General features: G+C 37.4%; 1 protein-coding gene across 3 annotated transcripts in view; it reads left to right on the top strand.

The window, feature by feature from the left end:
- LOC128209203 (protein kintoun-like) overlaps positions 1-13,308 on the top strand; it is a 73,648-nt gene extending 60,340 nt beyond the window's left edge. The window contains exons 3-6 of one of the 3 annotated variants that reach the window (XR_008256954.1): positions 4,665-4,831; positions 5,111-5,412; positions 5,674-11,531; positions 11,571-13,308. Coding sequence is in view for 1 of the 3 variants with exons in the window: in XM_052913137.1 (XP_052769097.1) it covers positions 4,665-4,831; positions 5,111-5,412; positions 5,674-6,422 (1,218 nt within the window). In the remaining 2 variants the exon portion in view is untranslated. Of the gene's footprint in view, positions 1-4,664; positions 4,832-5,110; positions 5,413-5,673 lie in introns of all 3 variants that reach the window. The other 2 variants (XR_008256953.1, XM_052913137.1) reach the window with 2 other exon arrangements.
- The last annotated feature ends 1,303 nt before the right edge of the window (positions 13,309-14,611 follow it).

Here is a 14,611-nt window from a genome sequence, read left to right as displayed (position 1 = left end):
ACATAAATAATTATTGCCTTTGACGCTGTGAAACTGTTGTTGTTTCCTGAAGACTATAATCCATTGACTATGACACTGATTTTCACTTTAATGTTAAACATGTATTTTACAATACGAAAACTGAAAGTAAACTGAAACTTACTACCAGAAAGGAATAACAACGATGCGTCCTGCAAAATATTCCCGACTGTCAACAAATATCAGCTGTTTTGCGGTTATCCGGACCTGATTTTGTCCTGACACTTGGAAAGTTTGCTCGCAAAGAATGTAAAGCATGGAAATACCTGGTAAAAAATTCCATTTTACCAGATCGACTTGTCTGAGGCTTTTAAAGTTACGTGGCACATGTGTTCTGTACATAAAGAGGACGTGTCATGTGCAAGTCCCATGTCCCTTCCTCAAAGTTCAAGCTCACACTTACACGTTTATCATACTGGGATGCTGCTTATATGCATATTATACAGTATTGTTGGTGCGGGTTGAAACTTGCACAGAGTGGTTTTAAAATAATTTGGCACATGTGTTTGGTACATAAAGGGGATGTGTCACATGCAAGACCCACTACCCTACCTCAAAGTTCAAGGTCACCCTTGGAGTTTTAACATTATGTAATGCTGCATGTAAGCACACAGAGTATAGACTTAGTTGGTCGTGTCCTGGGTGTTACTTAATCATGCAGTGCAGGATTTTAAAATTACTTTGTACAAGATCCACAATACTACCACAAAGGTCAGGGTCACACTAATAGGTTTATCATTATGGAATACTGCTTATATGCATATACAGTATAGTTGGTCATGTCCGAGCGGTAACTTTGTCATGCACAAATTGGCACATGTGTTCGGTACGACCTGTTGCATGCAAGACCCACGACCCTACCTCAAAGTTAAAGGCCAAACTTATCATTAAGGAATGCTGCATATGCATATACAATTAGTTCGTTGTGTCTGGGCTGTAACTTTGTCATGAACAGTGGGATTTTAAAACAAAATGGCACATGTGTTCTGTACATAAAAGAAATGTGTCACGAGCAAGACCCACCACCCTACCTCAAAGTTCAAGGTCAACCTTGGAGTTTAATCATAATGAAATTCTGCACTTACAGGTTTATCGTTATGGAATGCTGCTAATATATGCATAAACAGTATTTATGGTTGTGTCTGGGCTGTAAATTTGTCATGCACAGAGTGATTTTAAAATAAACTGGCTCATGAATGTGTTCAGTACATAAAAGCGGTGTGTCACATGCAAGACGACCCTTCTTCAAAGTTCAAGGCCACACTTAAAGTTTAATCATTATGGAATGCTGTATGTATGCATACACAGCATTGTAAGTTGTGTCTGGGCTGTAACTTAGTCATGCAGAGAGGAATTATAAAATTGATTTGCACATGTAATGGGTACATAAAGAATACCTGTCTGATGCAAGACCCATGTCCCCACCTCTAACTGCATCACTCCTCCACAGTTGATGTCATCCATCAGTGAGGCCGGCATTTGATTAATGTTTCTTGCATACCGGACGTGTGTTTCCGGTCATGTGACCATTGCTGGAAAAACCCATCTTACACCCCCTATGTAAGATGAGTCATGCGCATCCATGCACCACTTTTTATTTCTTTTATTGTATGGTTTATGCACCAGTCAATTGTAACCACGCCCCCCCCCCCCAGGTGGTCCCGCAGTGCCGGGTGAATGCGGTGGTTTTGTCTTCGCTTTAAATATAGCGGGGAATGGGCCTTACCTAGGGTCCCTCTGGTGCGGGGGCATTTGGCGGGGGTTTTACCATCTGTTCGTTCCCGTAGGGCAGGGATTTTAGCCAGGGTTGGCTGGACCGAAAGTCAAAGTCCCCGCTATTCCCCATACCAGGGGGGGCCGTGGTTACAATTGACTGGTGCATTATGAAAGGTGTATTATGCCATTTCAATAAAGCGCAATAAAATATATAGATGAGTTTTAATTAAAATTGAAAATAAATAATCGCAAAAAATTTTTAGAGGATCTTTTTGACGTCAATAGTGATTTAAAATTACTGAGCTTTATGACGTCAGTAAACAATGTCGTACGCGTTTTTCGTGAAATGTACATAAGTGCATTTTCTACATCAATTTTTCCACGAATTGATAATTTAAGATATGCAAGAAAAAATATCAATCATGTATTTTCGGGTCTGATTTTTCTCTCATACCGGAAACACATGATAGATACTTATATTATGATAGCTCTTTCTGAATTAAGGCAAATTAATAATTGCATAATCCATTGAACTGGATGGCAATTGGTAATTTTTAATCCCTCGACTCGGAGTGGGGAGGGGAGTATAGGAATGCACTCCGTCCGTCCGTCCGTCCGTCCGTCCGTCCGTCCGTCCGTCTGTCAGTCTGTCCGTCGGTCTGTCTGTCTGTCTGGCTGTAACATTTGCGTGTCCGGGCTATAACTTACTTATGCTTTGATGGATTACCATATTACTTGGTACAAATGTTGTCTTCATTGAGACGATGTGCAGTGACCTTGACTTGGGGCCATACCTCAAAGGTCAAGGTCACATGAGTCATTTAAAGGTCATAGTACACATGCTCATGTCTGCGTTATAACTTACTATGCATTGATGGATTACCATATTACTTGGTACAAATGTTGTCCTTATTAAGATGATGTGCAGTGACCTTGACCCGGGTCCTTACCTCAAAGGTCAAGGTCACATCTGACATTTAAAGGTCATAGTACACATGCTTGTGTCTGGGCTTTTTACATTTAGCAGGTTAGACATATCAATTCTTACTGGATTTATTGACCTTATACATTTCATGTACTTTTAGCATCAATAAATGAATTTGATCCAAGAACTCGAACTAAGTTGCAACTTGTGTCAGTAATCCATTATGAAGTTTCGGGTCCATATAATGGCAATGCTAAATAGAGGATAAGATATAAATGTTAATTGAAAGTGTTAAACAAGTTGCACAGATTGATACTTAGCGCACTCTACCAAGCATTATCGTTATGTGCAACAAGTTTAATATTTAAAAAAACAATCGACACAAATGTGATAATATATTTATTACATGTGTTTTCTCTTCAAAAGCAGTAAAACAATGTTATGACGTTCACCACAATATATATGTACCACTTTATCGAAAATACTTGAGGCTTGCTATTTCATCGATGTTATAAATCAAGGACTCATTTTCCTTCCTTTTTTTAGCCAAAATAACCTTGACATTGATCTTACCTACACTACACACTCGATATGAATAACTTTAACAAATATCCTTTTATGATATGTTCAAATATCCAAGAATATTTAGGTAACCGATCAAACAACTTGTATTTCCTATATTCCCACTCTTGACCAGTGGCTGTGTACAATTTTGGTCAAATTCAACCTACCAGTGAGGTTGCGAGAAAAACAAAATATACTAAAAAAACAACGGCGGGGGATATAGCCGTCCTTTGGACTGCCTTGTAGTCTCAAGAACTGCTCATGGTCATGTATATAACTACTGAAGCTTAACTAGTTAAATATTAAGGGAGGCTTATATTAACACCATTTTACACCAGTGAAAATCAATACAGCATTAATAGTACATGTTATACATGTAGAATTAATAATATTAGTGATATTTCTTTACTTTTCAGTAGTTTAATTATATAAACGATTCAATTAATGTAGAATAAGATTTGTGTTTTATTTCATAAGCCGATGTATATTTATGAAAGGTTAATTAATAATGAGGTTAATTCTTTAAAACTATATCCTTTTACAGATGTATCAAATATGTTAAGTGTGTTTTAGTTAGTAAAAATTAAAGGTTGTTCTTAGATGCAGAAAATTACCAAAAAAAGACAAAGTCATAACATGGGCATGAATTAAGGTAACTTTAACACAAAATTGCATGTATTAATTCTTTATTGCTTAAAAATGAACATAGGCAAATTCACAGTGTCTGATGTCCTTTGTCTGTTATCCAACACTAAGCTTTTATATACATTTTCAAGCCTTCTAGGTGTATGGAACCTAGCATGAATACCAGTTATAACACTGATTGATATTTCAATATTACTCAATATTTTGTATCGAGTGCCACATATAGTGAATTGGTGTATAGTTTGTTGTGGAACTTACAAATGAAGAGACGGGCAGCCATTACCCTTCAAAGCATTCATACATGAACAGTGCGCATTGGTTGATCTTCAACCTGCCAATTTAATCGTAACTTTAAATTACACTTGCAAGAACTATGCAGTTACAAACAAAACACTTCTAAGAGTTGAAACTGACTGCCCGAAACTGTCCTACAGGTGGACTGTCTCTCCAGTGCAAAATGGCATTGTGATCGTGCTTTGTTTAACTGATCGACGAGCACTGTTTTCTAAGTTTAGTACAAACAGTACTGAAATAAAGATGCTGACCATTAAAAGACATTAGGTACATGCTATTGATCAATAATTGTTACCACTGATACAGACATGTCAGATGATCAATGGCACCTACTTTAATGTCACCTCTCATGTTAATAGAAGCTGAGGTCTAGTTTCATTGAGGATGATCAGGCTTCCATGAGCAGCAAAAAGTCCACTATGTAAGCCAGCATTGAGGTTGTACACTTGCAGATGACACGTCTCCATATCACCTAGTTCAATGTTACCTCTCCTGTTTACAGAAGTCAGGGTCAAGTTTCAGCGAGGACAACGAGGCCGGCATGAGCGATGATGAGGCCCCACTCTCCGCCAGCATTGAGGTCGTCCACTCGAAGGAAGTGCCCAATCTCCATGGCATCCTAAAACAACGGTCCATTTCCGAGTCAAGTGAGGACCCTACATCATCCAGGTTGTTATCATTACTTGTGTCAGTAATAATACCATATCATCGGCATAATCTTTGTATAATAAATGTTTAGTGTGTTTATGGTTGTTTAAACTATCTGTGCACTTTGTTTAAAGGGAAGTATGATGATGTTACAAGAAATTAGGATGTCCTAATGGATTAGTTATATTTCCCTTTAAAAGAAATCTTGCCTTGCCTTGGTTACCATGTTTAGGTTTTGACTGATTTAACAAATCTCCTGTTTTCCTTTTTTGTAAAATGAGCATTTTTTCCTCAAAACAGTGGTGACAGCCCAACAAGCACAAGTCCCAGGGACAACGATGGTGGTCGACACTCTGTCACGTTCAACAGCCATATTGACCGAGCCTCGTTTAAAACCAATGCCTCAGTGAGCAGCATGACTCAGGCACTGAAGAGTAAGAGGCGTAACAGGCGTAAGCGTGAGGAAAGGAAAGAGAGAGGTCCACGGAGACGTCATAATAGCGCCAGCTCAGAAGGCAGCTCATGTGATGAGGGGGACCTCAGGTTAGGGGCAAAGGCTCATGAGGGTGGCAATGCTGAGGAGGAAACCACTGACAAACTTGGTGAGAGGGAATAAAAAAAACATCTTTCATTCATTTCTCTGATTGAAGATCATCGATTTTCATTCCGAAAATCGTAGAAACCTAATGACTACTAATGGTCAAAGCTATAAAATTGTGGTAGCGATTTTCCAATGTTTGGTGTCAAAATGACTGTGGTTGTAAAAGGTCATACTTACTCTATCTTGACTGAAGATTTTCTTAACTTTTAAAAATGTTCAACACTGCTCATTCCTTAAAATTTAATTATATTGTTTTTTCCAGTAAAAAAATCTGATAACTGTGAAGTGATCGAAGAAGACCGAGAGAATGAAGAAAAAGAAGCAGAAGAAGAGGATAATAGTGAAAATAAACTGCCCAGATATCAGATGCATTCTAAAAATTGTGCATCAGGGAAGTCAGAGAAGTGTGAATCGGGGAACATAGGCAGCAAGATCGCCTCACAGGTAATAAACAAGCTAGCTACAAGCAAAGAGGATGCTGATGATGAAGATAGTGATGATGATGTGGAGGATGGTGAGAGAACTGTTAAATCAAGTGAAATTGATACTGTGATAAATACAGATGAAAACCAGAAGAAATTTGTTGATAAGATAAGTGATGTGGCAGAAGTTGCTAAGAAAGTGGAAGGAATTGATCTCAATAGTGGTACAAATGGCAGTTCAGAAGACTCAGGGGGTTCTAATGCAGATTGTGATACAGCTGGTGCAATGAACGACACAAATCAGGGCAAAGGCAGTAAAAAAACAACGGGAGTAAGATTAAAAGGTGCGAATGGTGGTAATGGTTATAATGGCAAATCTGAAAGTAAGGGAAGTAAAGAAGAAAACGGCAGTGGCAAGAAAGAGGAAAGTGGGAAGGGTGATAATGCTGCAGATGGGAAAGGAAAGAATGAGGTGGAGACTGAGATGAGCTGGAGAGATTCGGACAGAAATAATCCGTACAACGCACACCGCACACAATGTGCCTTCAACTTCTCAAATGATGTCCTGTTTGACTTGGACATTGATTAAGCACAGATAACAGTTCCATACACATGAAATCTAGACCATCCATAAAAAAAATTGTTTGTTTTACTGAGGCTTGACCCAAAATGGAAACTCTGGAATTATTATGTTTACTTTTCTGCTTAATATTAAAACTGGGATAATTCTTGTAAAGCATTCATATAAATTACATAATGTGTGTCAGAATTTTTAAATGTTTCAGATGCTATTTGCAGTTATTACTCTTCATAGGGGGACCTCTTGTAGATACATTGTGTAGGTCCATGTTTATGACTTTTACATGTATACTCGTGGTAAAATTTTGCATAGATATGCTAAGGTTTACATGTACAGTAAAACACATTTTCCGGAAGACATGTTCAAGAATAAACAATTGCCAGGTGTTAGAATTTAGAAATTTGATTTCACACAGTAGAAAGGAAATGTGATTTGGTGTGAAAAAACGATTATCATCGTTTACACTTACCTCTATTTAAGGAATGAATTGCAGAATTATAATGACATCAATCACGCAATTCATTTCTTATTTTTACACCAATATTTCATCATTTCTTTCCAGAATTGTGAATAAAATACATAATTTCATTTAAGAAAAATTCTTTCTCATGTATGCTGTTAATAGGACGACCCGACCCGTTTACACATTTTATTGCTGCGGACAAAAGAGTCCCAAATTAAAATCACTTTCTTTACGTAAAATTGAAACGCTTATGACAACAATACATTTAACAAATCTTAAGTAAAAATTCTTCAACATGTTGTTTAAAATACTTGTGGACTGCTGACACAATACAAACAATAGTATGCTTTTTATATTAAGACACAATGATTTGCAATTCGAAGATATTGCGTTTATCGGACAATATTCGCAATTCCTGAAAGGCCATCCATCGAAGGAATGGAAATTAAAGGTATAAATATTACTTGATGAGGGCATTTGAGAAGATAATTTTGAGCAGTTAATGATGAGAATTTAATCGTGCATATTATGATGCAACGGTGCGCGAGACAGACAAGATGCCCCAATTATCCATCCCTGATTTTGGGAAACTTAAATCTGACTAATGAAAATACATTGTAAGGCATATCCTAACCGTAACAGACTTAAAACTTTGGTCGTTTTAAAAATCGGATCACTTGAGGTTTTAGTTCAGGCCCGGCATCCTCGAGGGACTGCAGTTTTACTGTGCAAAAGTCTTGACTGGATAACTTAATATCATACATTGTATGAAGTCATATATAGCACTAGTAATTCTGATATCTACTGTCACTGTGAAGTCATTTATTTGTATTGCTGAACATATTTTTGGGCTGTAATAGATGTGCAACAATTCAATCGCAAGAATAAATTAAAGCATTTAAGTTTTCATTGACAGGCCCAGGAAGAATTAATGGCAGAAAATTGAATGCGGCAAAAATAAAAGATTTTACATTAGATAAATTGTGATTGCACACACATATGAATTTTGTTTTTTAGTGAATTTAACAGATAACAGTTTAGTGTGTCCTAAATTGAAAAAAAATATAAAAAAAATCGTCAGCATCATTGTGTCACTCATCAACTGAATTTTGCGACTGAAAATATCCTAGTCATGAAATGACAATAAAATTTGTGATAAATATTATGATTCCAATTATATGTGCTGTTTGATAGTAGATATTATTCGCTAGTAGGCACCTGTGATAATTGTTTAATTAGAGGAATTAATTATTGTTACACAAGGTGTTTTTCAAAACCTTTAAGACCTGTCACAAAGAAATCATACAGTATCGCATGATAAACATCCATGAAATTTAAATGGGCAAATGTGTTCTGTTTATAATTGTATTGTACTTTATATTTTGTTATTTCCCTAAAAGTCGATGCATTTAAATGATTTATGCAACTTGTTATGTTGTTCACTATTTTTTGTTTCATATATTTTCACATAAACACTTTTGTTAAGAAATCCATTAGTGTTTTACACCATGAAAGTTTTTTACAAATGTATGTCAGTGTTTTACATTGCAAATTTTAATAGAAAAACCTGGCAGTCTGTAGAAGTTTTAACATATTGAATTAATTGTATATAATTCAGGGCTATTTCAGAAAAACATCTCACCGTTACCCACAAGGGGATGGCATTTTTTTTAACATTTATAATGGGGTGTCTTTCTCGCTAATTTGCATCTGTAGGTGATTGTCAAATGGTGAAATTTGCTTCTCATGGGGTGTAGAAATCTAAATCACACATGATGTAAGGGTGGAAACCACTTCAGAGCAATGGAACAGATCATTTGTGTAACCTCCCTTGAAATGTTTATATTTTGCCGAATACTGTGGTGTTTTCTGTTGATCACAAAAAATGGCTGATTTTTGGCGGTTACTCGATGTAGAGGGGCTTTCAAATGCCCTTAAAGAAAGAGGCTTTGCCAATTATGCGTAAAGATTGAAAGCTAGTTACTTATCAAATGCTGCCCAGTCCAATTTATCATTATTGGCACCTGCACAGCTCGTACTTGTACGTTTTCGTACCAGTTAGGAAAAATTAGGATTCATTGTATACTGATTAACTTTTAATAAACTCAGACAGTTGTAAATTAAATGAATAAAAAATGTGATTATTGTTTGTTTTTAACCAGGTTTTCAACGAAAACCGGGTTATTAGAATGAGGTTGTCGTTGGGCTGGCGGGCGGGCGCTCGTCAAACATTGGTTTCTGTTCAATAACTTTAGTTAGCATTGATAGATATTGATGAAACTTGGTTTGTAGGTAGCTTATGGGAAGAGCTAGCTTGGGATTGCTTTTGAGGGGGGTGGGGCTAAGGTCAAGGTCACTGTTACTAAAAATAGAAAAATGGTTTCTGCCTAATAACTTTAGTTAGCATTGATAGATATTGACGAAACTTGGTGTGTAAGTTGCTTATGTGAAGAGCTAGCTTGGGATTGCTTTTGAGTGGGGAGGGGCTATGGTCAAGGTCACTATTACTTAAAATAGAAAAATGGTGAAGGTCACTGTTACTTAAAATAGAAAAATGGTTTCTGTCCAATTACTTTAGTTAGCATTGACAGATATTGATGAAACTTGGTGTGTAGGTAGCTTATGTGAAGAGCTAGCTATGGATTGCTTTTGAGGGGGTGGGGCTAAGGTCAAGGTCACCTGTTACTAAAAATAGAAAAATGGTTTCTGTTCAATAACTTTAGTTAGAATTGATAGATATTGACGAAAGTTGGTGTGTAGGTAGCGTATGTGAAGAGCTAGCTTGGGATTGCTATTGAGGGGGGAGGGGTCAAGGTCACTGTTACTTAAAATAGAAAAATGGTTTCTGCCCAATTACTTTTGTTAGCATTGACCGATATTGATGAAACTTGGTGTGTAAGTTGCTTATGTGAAGAGCTAGCTTGGGATTGCTTTTGAGTGGGGAGGGGCTAAGGTCAAGGTCACTTTTACTTAAAATAGAAAAATGGTCAAGGTCACTGTAACTTAAAATAGAAAAATGGTTTCTGCCCAATATCTTTAGTAAGCATTGACCGATATTGTTGAAACTTGGTGTGTAGGTAGCTTATGTACAGAGCTAGCTTGGGATTGCTTTTGAGTGGGGTGGGGCTAAGGTCAAGGTCGCCTGTTACTAAAATCAGAAAAATGGTTTCTGCCCAATAACATAAATTAGCATTGATAGATATTGATGAAACTTAGTGTGTAGGTAGGTTATGTGAAGAGCTAGCTTGGAATTTCTTTTGAGTGGGGAGGGGCTAAGGTCAAGGTCACTGTTACTAAAAATAGAAAAATGGTTTCCGCCCAATAACTTTAGTTAGGATTGACAGATATTGATGAAACTTGGTGTGTAGGTAGCATGTGAAGAGCTAGCTTGGGATTGCTTTTGAGTGGGGAGGGGCTACAGTCAATGTCACTGTTACTTGAAATAGAAAAATGTTTTTTGTCAAATAACTTTTGATAGCATTGATAAATATTGTTAAAACTTGGTGTGTAGGTAGCTTATGTACAGAGCTAGCTTGGGATTGCTTTTGAGGGGGGTGGAGCTAAGGTCAAGGTCACTGTTACTAAAAATAGAAAAATGGTTTCTGCCCAATAACTTTAGTTAGGATTGATAGATATTGACGAAATTTTGTGTGTAGGTACTAGTAGCTTATGTGAAGAGCAAGCTTGGAATTTCTTTTGAGGGGGGTGGGGTCAAGGTCACTGTTACTAAAAATAGAAAAATGGTTTCTGCCCAATAACTTTAGTTAGCATTGATAGATATTGATGAAACTTAGAGCGAAGGTAGCTTATGTGAGGAGCTAGCTTGGGAGATGGGGTCAAGGTCACTGTTCCTAAAAATAGAAAAATGTTTTTCTGCCCAACAACTTAGTTAGAATTGATGGATAGTGATGAATGTTAGTGTGAATATAGCTTATATGAAGCTGCAGATCTATTGAACTTCCTCATACAACAAATTAATTGGCTATAATTTCTGATTGCCCATAACAAAAACCTGGTTTCGTCGCATTGCGGCGCTTCTAGTTTCTTATAAGTAAGGCTAGGAGTGGATTTTGTTCTGGATATTTCTATGTTAACACAATATAGACATTTTGTGCTTTAGAAAATTTATACAATTAATATTACTGTAGCATCACTAGTATTGTTAATTTCAATGTATCTTCAGCAACAAGATGTATATATAACCATAAAACACAGTGACTATAGAGTCTAACATTAAAATGATGTCCTCTAAAATCTTAAGAAAGTCTTGTGAATTAAAACAGAACTGGTTTAACGTCTGTTTTTATCATTAACAGCATCCAGAAAAGGCTGATGCAAGTCTGAAAACTTGAAACCAAAAAAAATCTTTTCCGTTTCCAGTAAATTAAAAATTTGCTTTTATGCTTGTAAATTTTAAAATGCTTCCAAAGGAGATTATTCCATGTCGGAAAAAAACAAATCGGGGTAGGACCTCCAAACAGTTTATTTGCTTCCGTCGGGTTTTGTCTTATTCAAAAGTGCCTTCCCCCAGTGGCTTATATGTTTAATTGGAATAGCCCTCACTAAACTGACATGAACTAGGTTTTGTTGATTATCATTACTGTGTACTTATTGTGCTGTGTAAAAACAACTTGGGTTTTCTTACCATTGTGTTTGTTTTTGGCCTTTGGTTTATTTTGATACGTTTTTGCCAGAAGTATTTTAAGCTCGACTATTCAAAGTATAAGGAGAGCTATCCTAGTCACCCGAGCGTCGGTGTCGGCGTAACCACTTATGTTAAAGTTTGCGTACCACCTCAAATATTTTCAAAGTCCATTGACATATGGCTTTGAAACTTTGCACACTTGTTCACCATTATGCCCCCAACCTATACACAGGAGGATGTAACTCTTATCAAGCATTTTGACAAAATTATGCCCCTTCTTCTACTTAAAATTTACGTTAAAGTTTGCGTACCACTTCAAATATTTTCAAAGTCCATTGACATCTGGTTTCAAAACTTTGCACGCTAGTTCACCATCATGCCCCAAACCTATAAACAGGAGGAGGTAACTCTATCCAGCATATTGACCAAATTATGCCCCTTTTTCTACTTAGAATTTACGTTAAAGTTTGCGTACCACCTCAAATATTTTCAAAGTCCATTGACATCTGGCTTTCAAACTTTGCACGCTTGTTCACCATCATGCCCCCAACCTGTACACAGGAGGAGGTCACTGTATCAAGCATATTGACAGAATTATGCCCCTTTTTCGACTTAGAATTTACGTTAAAGTTTGCGTACCACCTCAAATATTTTCCTATTCAATTTATGTTAATATCTCAGCACATCATGTATTGCATTGAAATCTAATCTAACAGTGATCCATGCATGTTTCGCCAAAACTTTTCAATCCATACACCGAAAAGCAGCGGGATAGTCGAGTGCGCTGTCTCTGTGACAGCTCTTGTTGAACTATATTATTATGGAGAGAAATGTTTTTAATAGTTAAAGTAAGTACATTGTGTTCATAAAGAGTTTCATCCAAAAAGTTCTGAGATATTGAGGTTTTACTTAAAACTTGAGATAAAACTCATGTGTTTATAAAATTGTTTATGACAAAATGGTAACATTTTGGATATCCAAATGGTTTGATGTGACTTGATTATTTCAATCAGATGAACATATAACTTAAGTTTGCCTTTTCAACACAATCATTATCATCACATTAACAATAGTTGGCACCCAATGCAAAAAAAGGCCAGCAGTATCAGGACTACCCAAGAACTCTGGCGCTTGTATAATATCTAATGATTGCCAACTCTCTGTGCCTGCTGTTGGTGGAGCTATTTGTATATTATAGCACACATTTACATGTGATCAGGTTTTCCACATTTATGCATCAATTGATGTGTTTTGAGAACAATTTGTTATAACTGTAATTATTATGCACCAGTCAATTGTAACATACCCCCCCCGGTCCGGGGAATAGCGGGGACTTTTACTTTCGGTCCAGCCAACCCCGGGTAAAATCTCCGCCCTGCGGGGATGAACTGATGGTCAAATCCCCGCCAAATGCCCCCGCACAGCAGGGAGCCTAGGTAAGGCAAATTCCCTGCTACATTTTGCGCAAATTCCCCGCTACATTTTGTGCAAAGACAAAACCACTGCATTCACCCGGCACTGCGGGGCGACCTGAAAGGTAAAAACACGGCCCATTTCCCCGGCTATCCCTGGTATACCCCTGGACCTGGGGGGGCTGTGGTTACAATTGACAGGTGCATTGATTTAACAATTGTGAAAAATGAGATGACATTTGTTGTTTGTGGGTTGCTGTATTATATCAATTAGAGCAACATGTATAATGGTGCCTACATGATAGGACATGTTTTATGTACATGGAGGACTGTTTACTTTGTAAGAGGGACATTGAAACAATAAAAGAAACATAAGAATAATGTTGATGTTCTGTCCTTACCTTTATGTCAAATGAGTTCCGTCAGTATTTATTTTGCATTTAAGTGTCAATGGCTTTAAAGGATAGATTGGTTACGTATTAAGTAATTGTAAAAGGTTATTAGTATGTATTTACCAAAAAAGACGTTTTAATGTGACGCATGTCGCATATGTGTTGCATAACCATTTATTTTGATAAATGTAGACTAATAACCCTTTAACAATGTTAGTGGTTGAGATTATATTATGTCTACTAGTACTGACTATGTTTAAATCGTTTTAAATCGGTTTTTTGCTTATGGCCATCACACAATTAGGTTATAAACTCCAAATTAACCCTAAATACAACTTATGGCCCTTGATTGACGTCGGTATGTCGGTCGGTCGGTCGGTCCGTCGGTAGACCAAAGCTTGTCCGAGTGATAACTCAACAATTCCTGGACATATGATCATCAAACTTGACATGAAGGTTGGGCCTGACCAGTAGATGACCCCTATTGATTTAAGGGCTCATAGGGTCAAAGGTCAAGGTCACAGTGACCTTTAATGGTAAATAATTTTAAAGCTTGTCCGAGTGATAACTCAACAATGCCTAGACCTATGGTCATCAAACTTGATATGGCCTGACCAGTAGATGAACCTATTGTTTTTGGGGGTCATCTGCCAAAGGTCAAGGTCACAGTGACCTTGAATAGTAAAAGGTTGTCCGTGTGATAACTCGATAATGTCTGCACCCATGGCCCTCATACTTGACATGGATGGTTGGGACTGACCAGTTGATGACCCCTATTGATTTAAGGGCTCATAGGGTCAAAGGTCAAGGTCACAGTGACCTTTAATGGTAAGTAATTTCAAAGCTTGTCCGAGTGATAACTCAACAATGCCTAGACCTATGTTCATCAAACTTGATATGGCCTGACCAGTAGATGAACCCTATTGTTTTTGGGGGTCATCGGGCCAAAGGTCAAGGTCACAGTGACCTTGAAAAGTAAAAGGTTGTCCGTGTGATAACTCGATAATGTCTGCACCCATGGCCCTCATACTTGACATGGAGGTTGGGCCTGACCAGTAGATGACCCCTATGGCTTTGTGGGTCATTGGGCCAAAGGTCTTAAAAGGTAAAAGGTTGTTCTTGTGATAACTCGACATAGCCTGTACCCATGGCCCTAATACTTGACATGGAGGTTGGGCCTGACCAGTAGATGACCCCTATTTTTGGTGGGGTCATCGGGCCAAAGGTTAAGATCACAGTGATCTTGAATGGTAAAAGGTTGATCGTGTGATAACTCAACAATGCCT

The sequence above is a fragment of the Mya arenaria genome, chromosome 11 (genome assembly GCF_026914265.1).
Source record: "Mya arenaria isolate MELC-2E11 chromosome 11, ASM2691426v1".
In the NCBI taxonomy this organism is placed as follows: domain Eukaryota; kingdom Metazoa; phylum Mollusca; class Bivalvia; order Myida; family Myidae; genus Mya; species Mya arenaria.
This window is presented reverse-complemented; position numbering and strand designations above follow the sequence as displayed.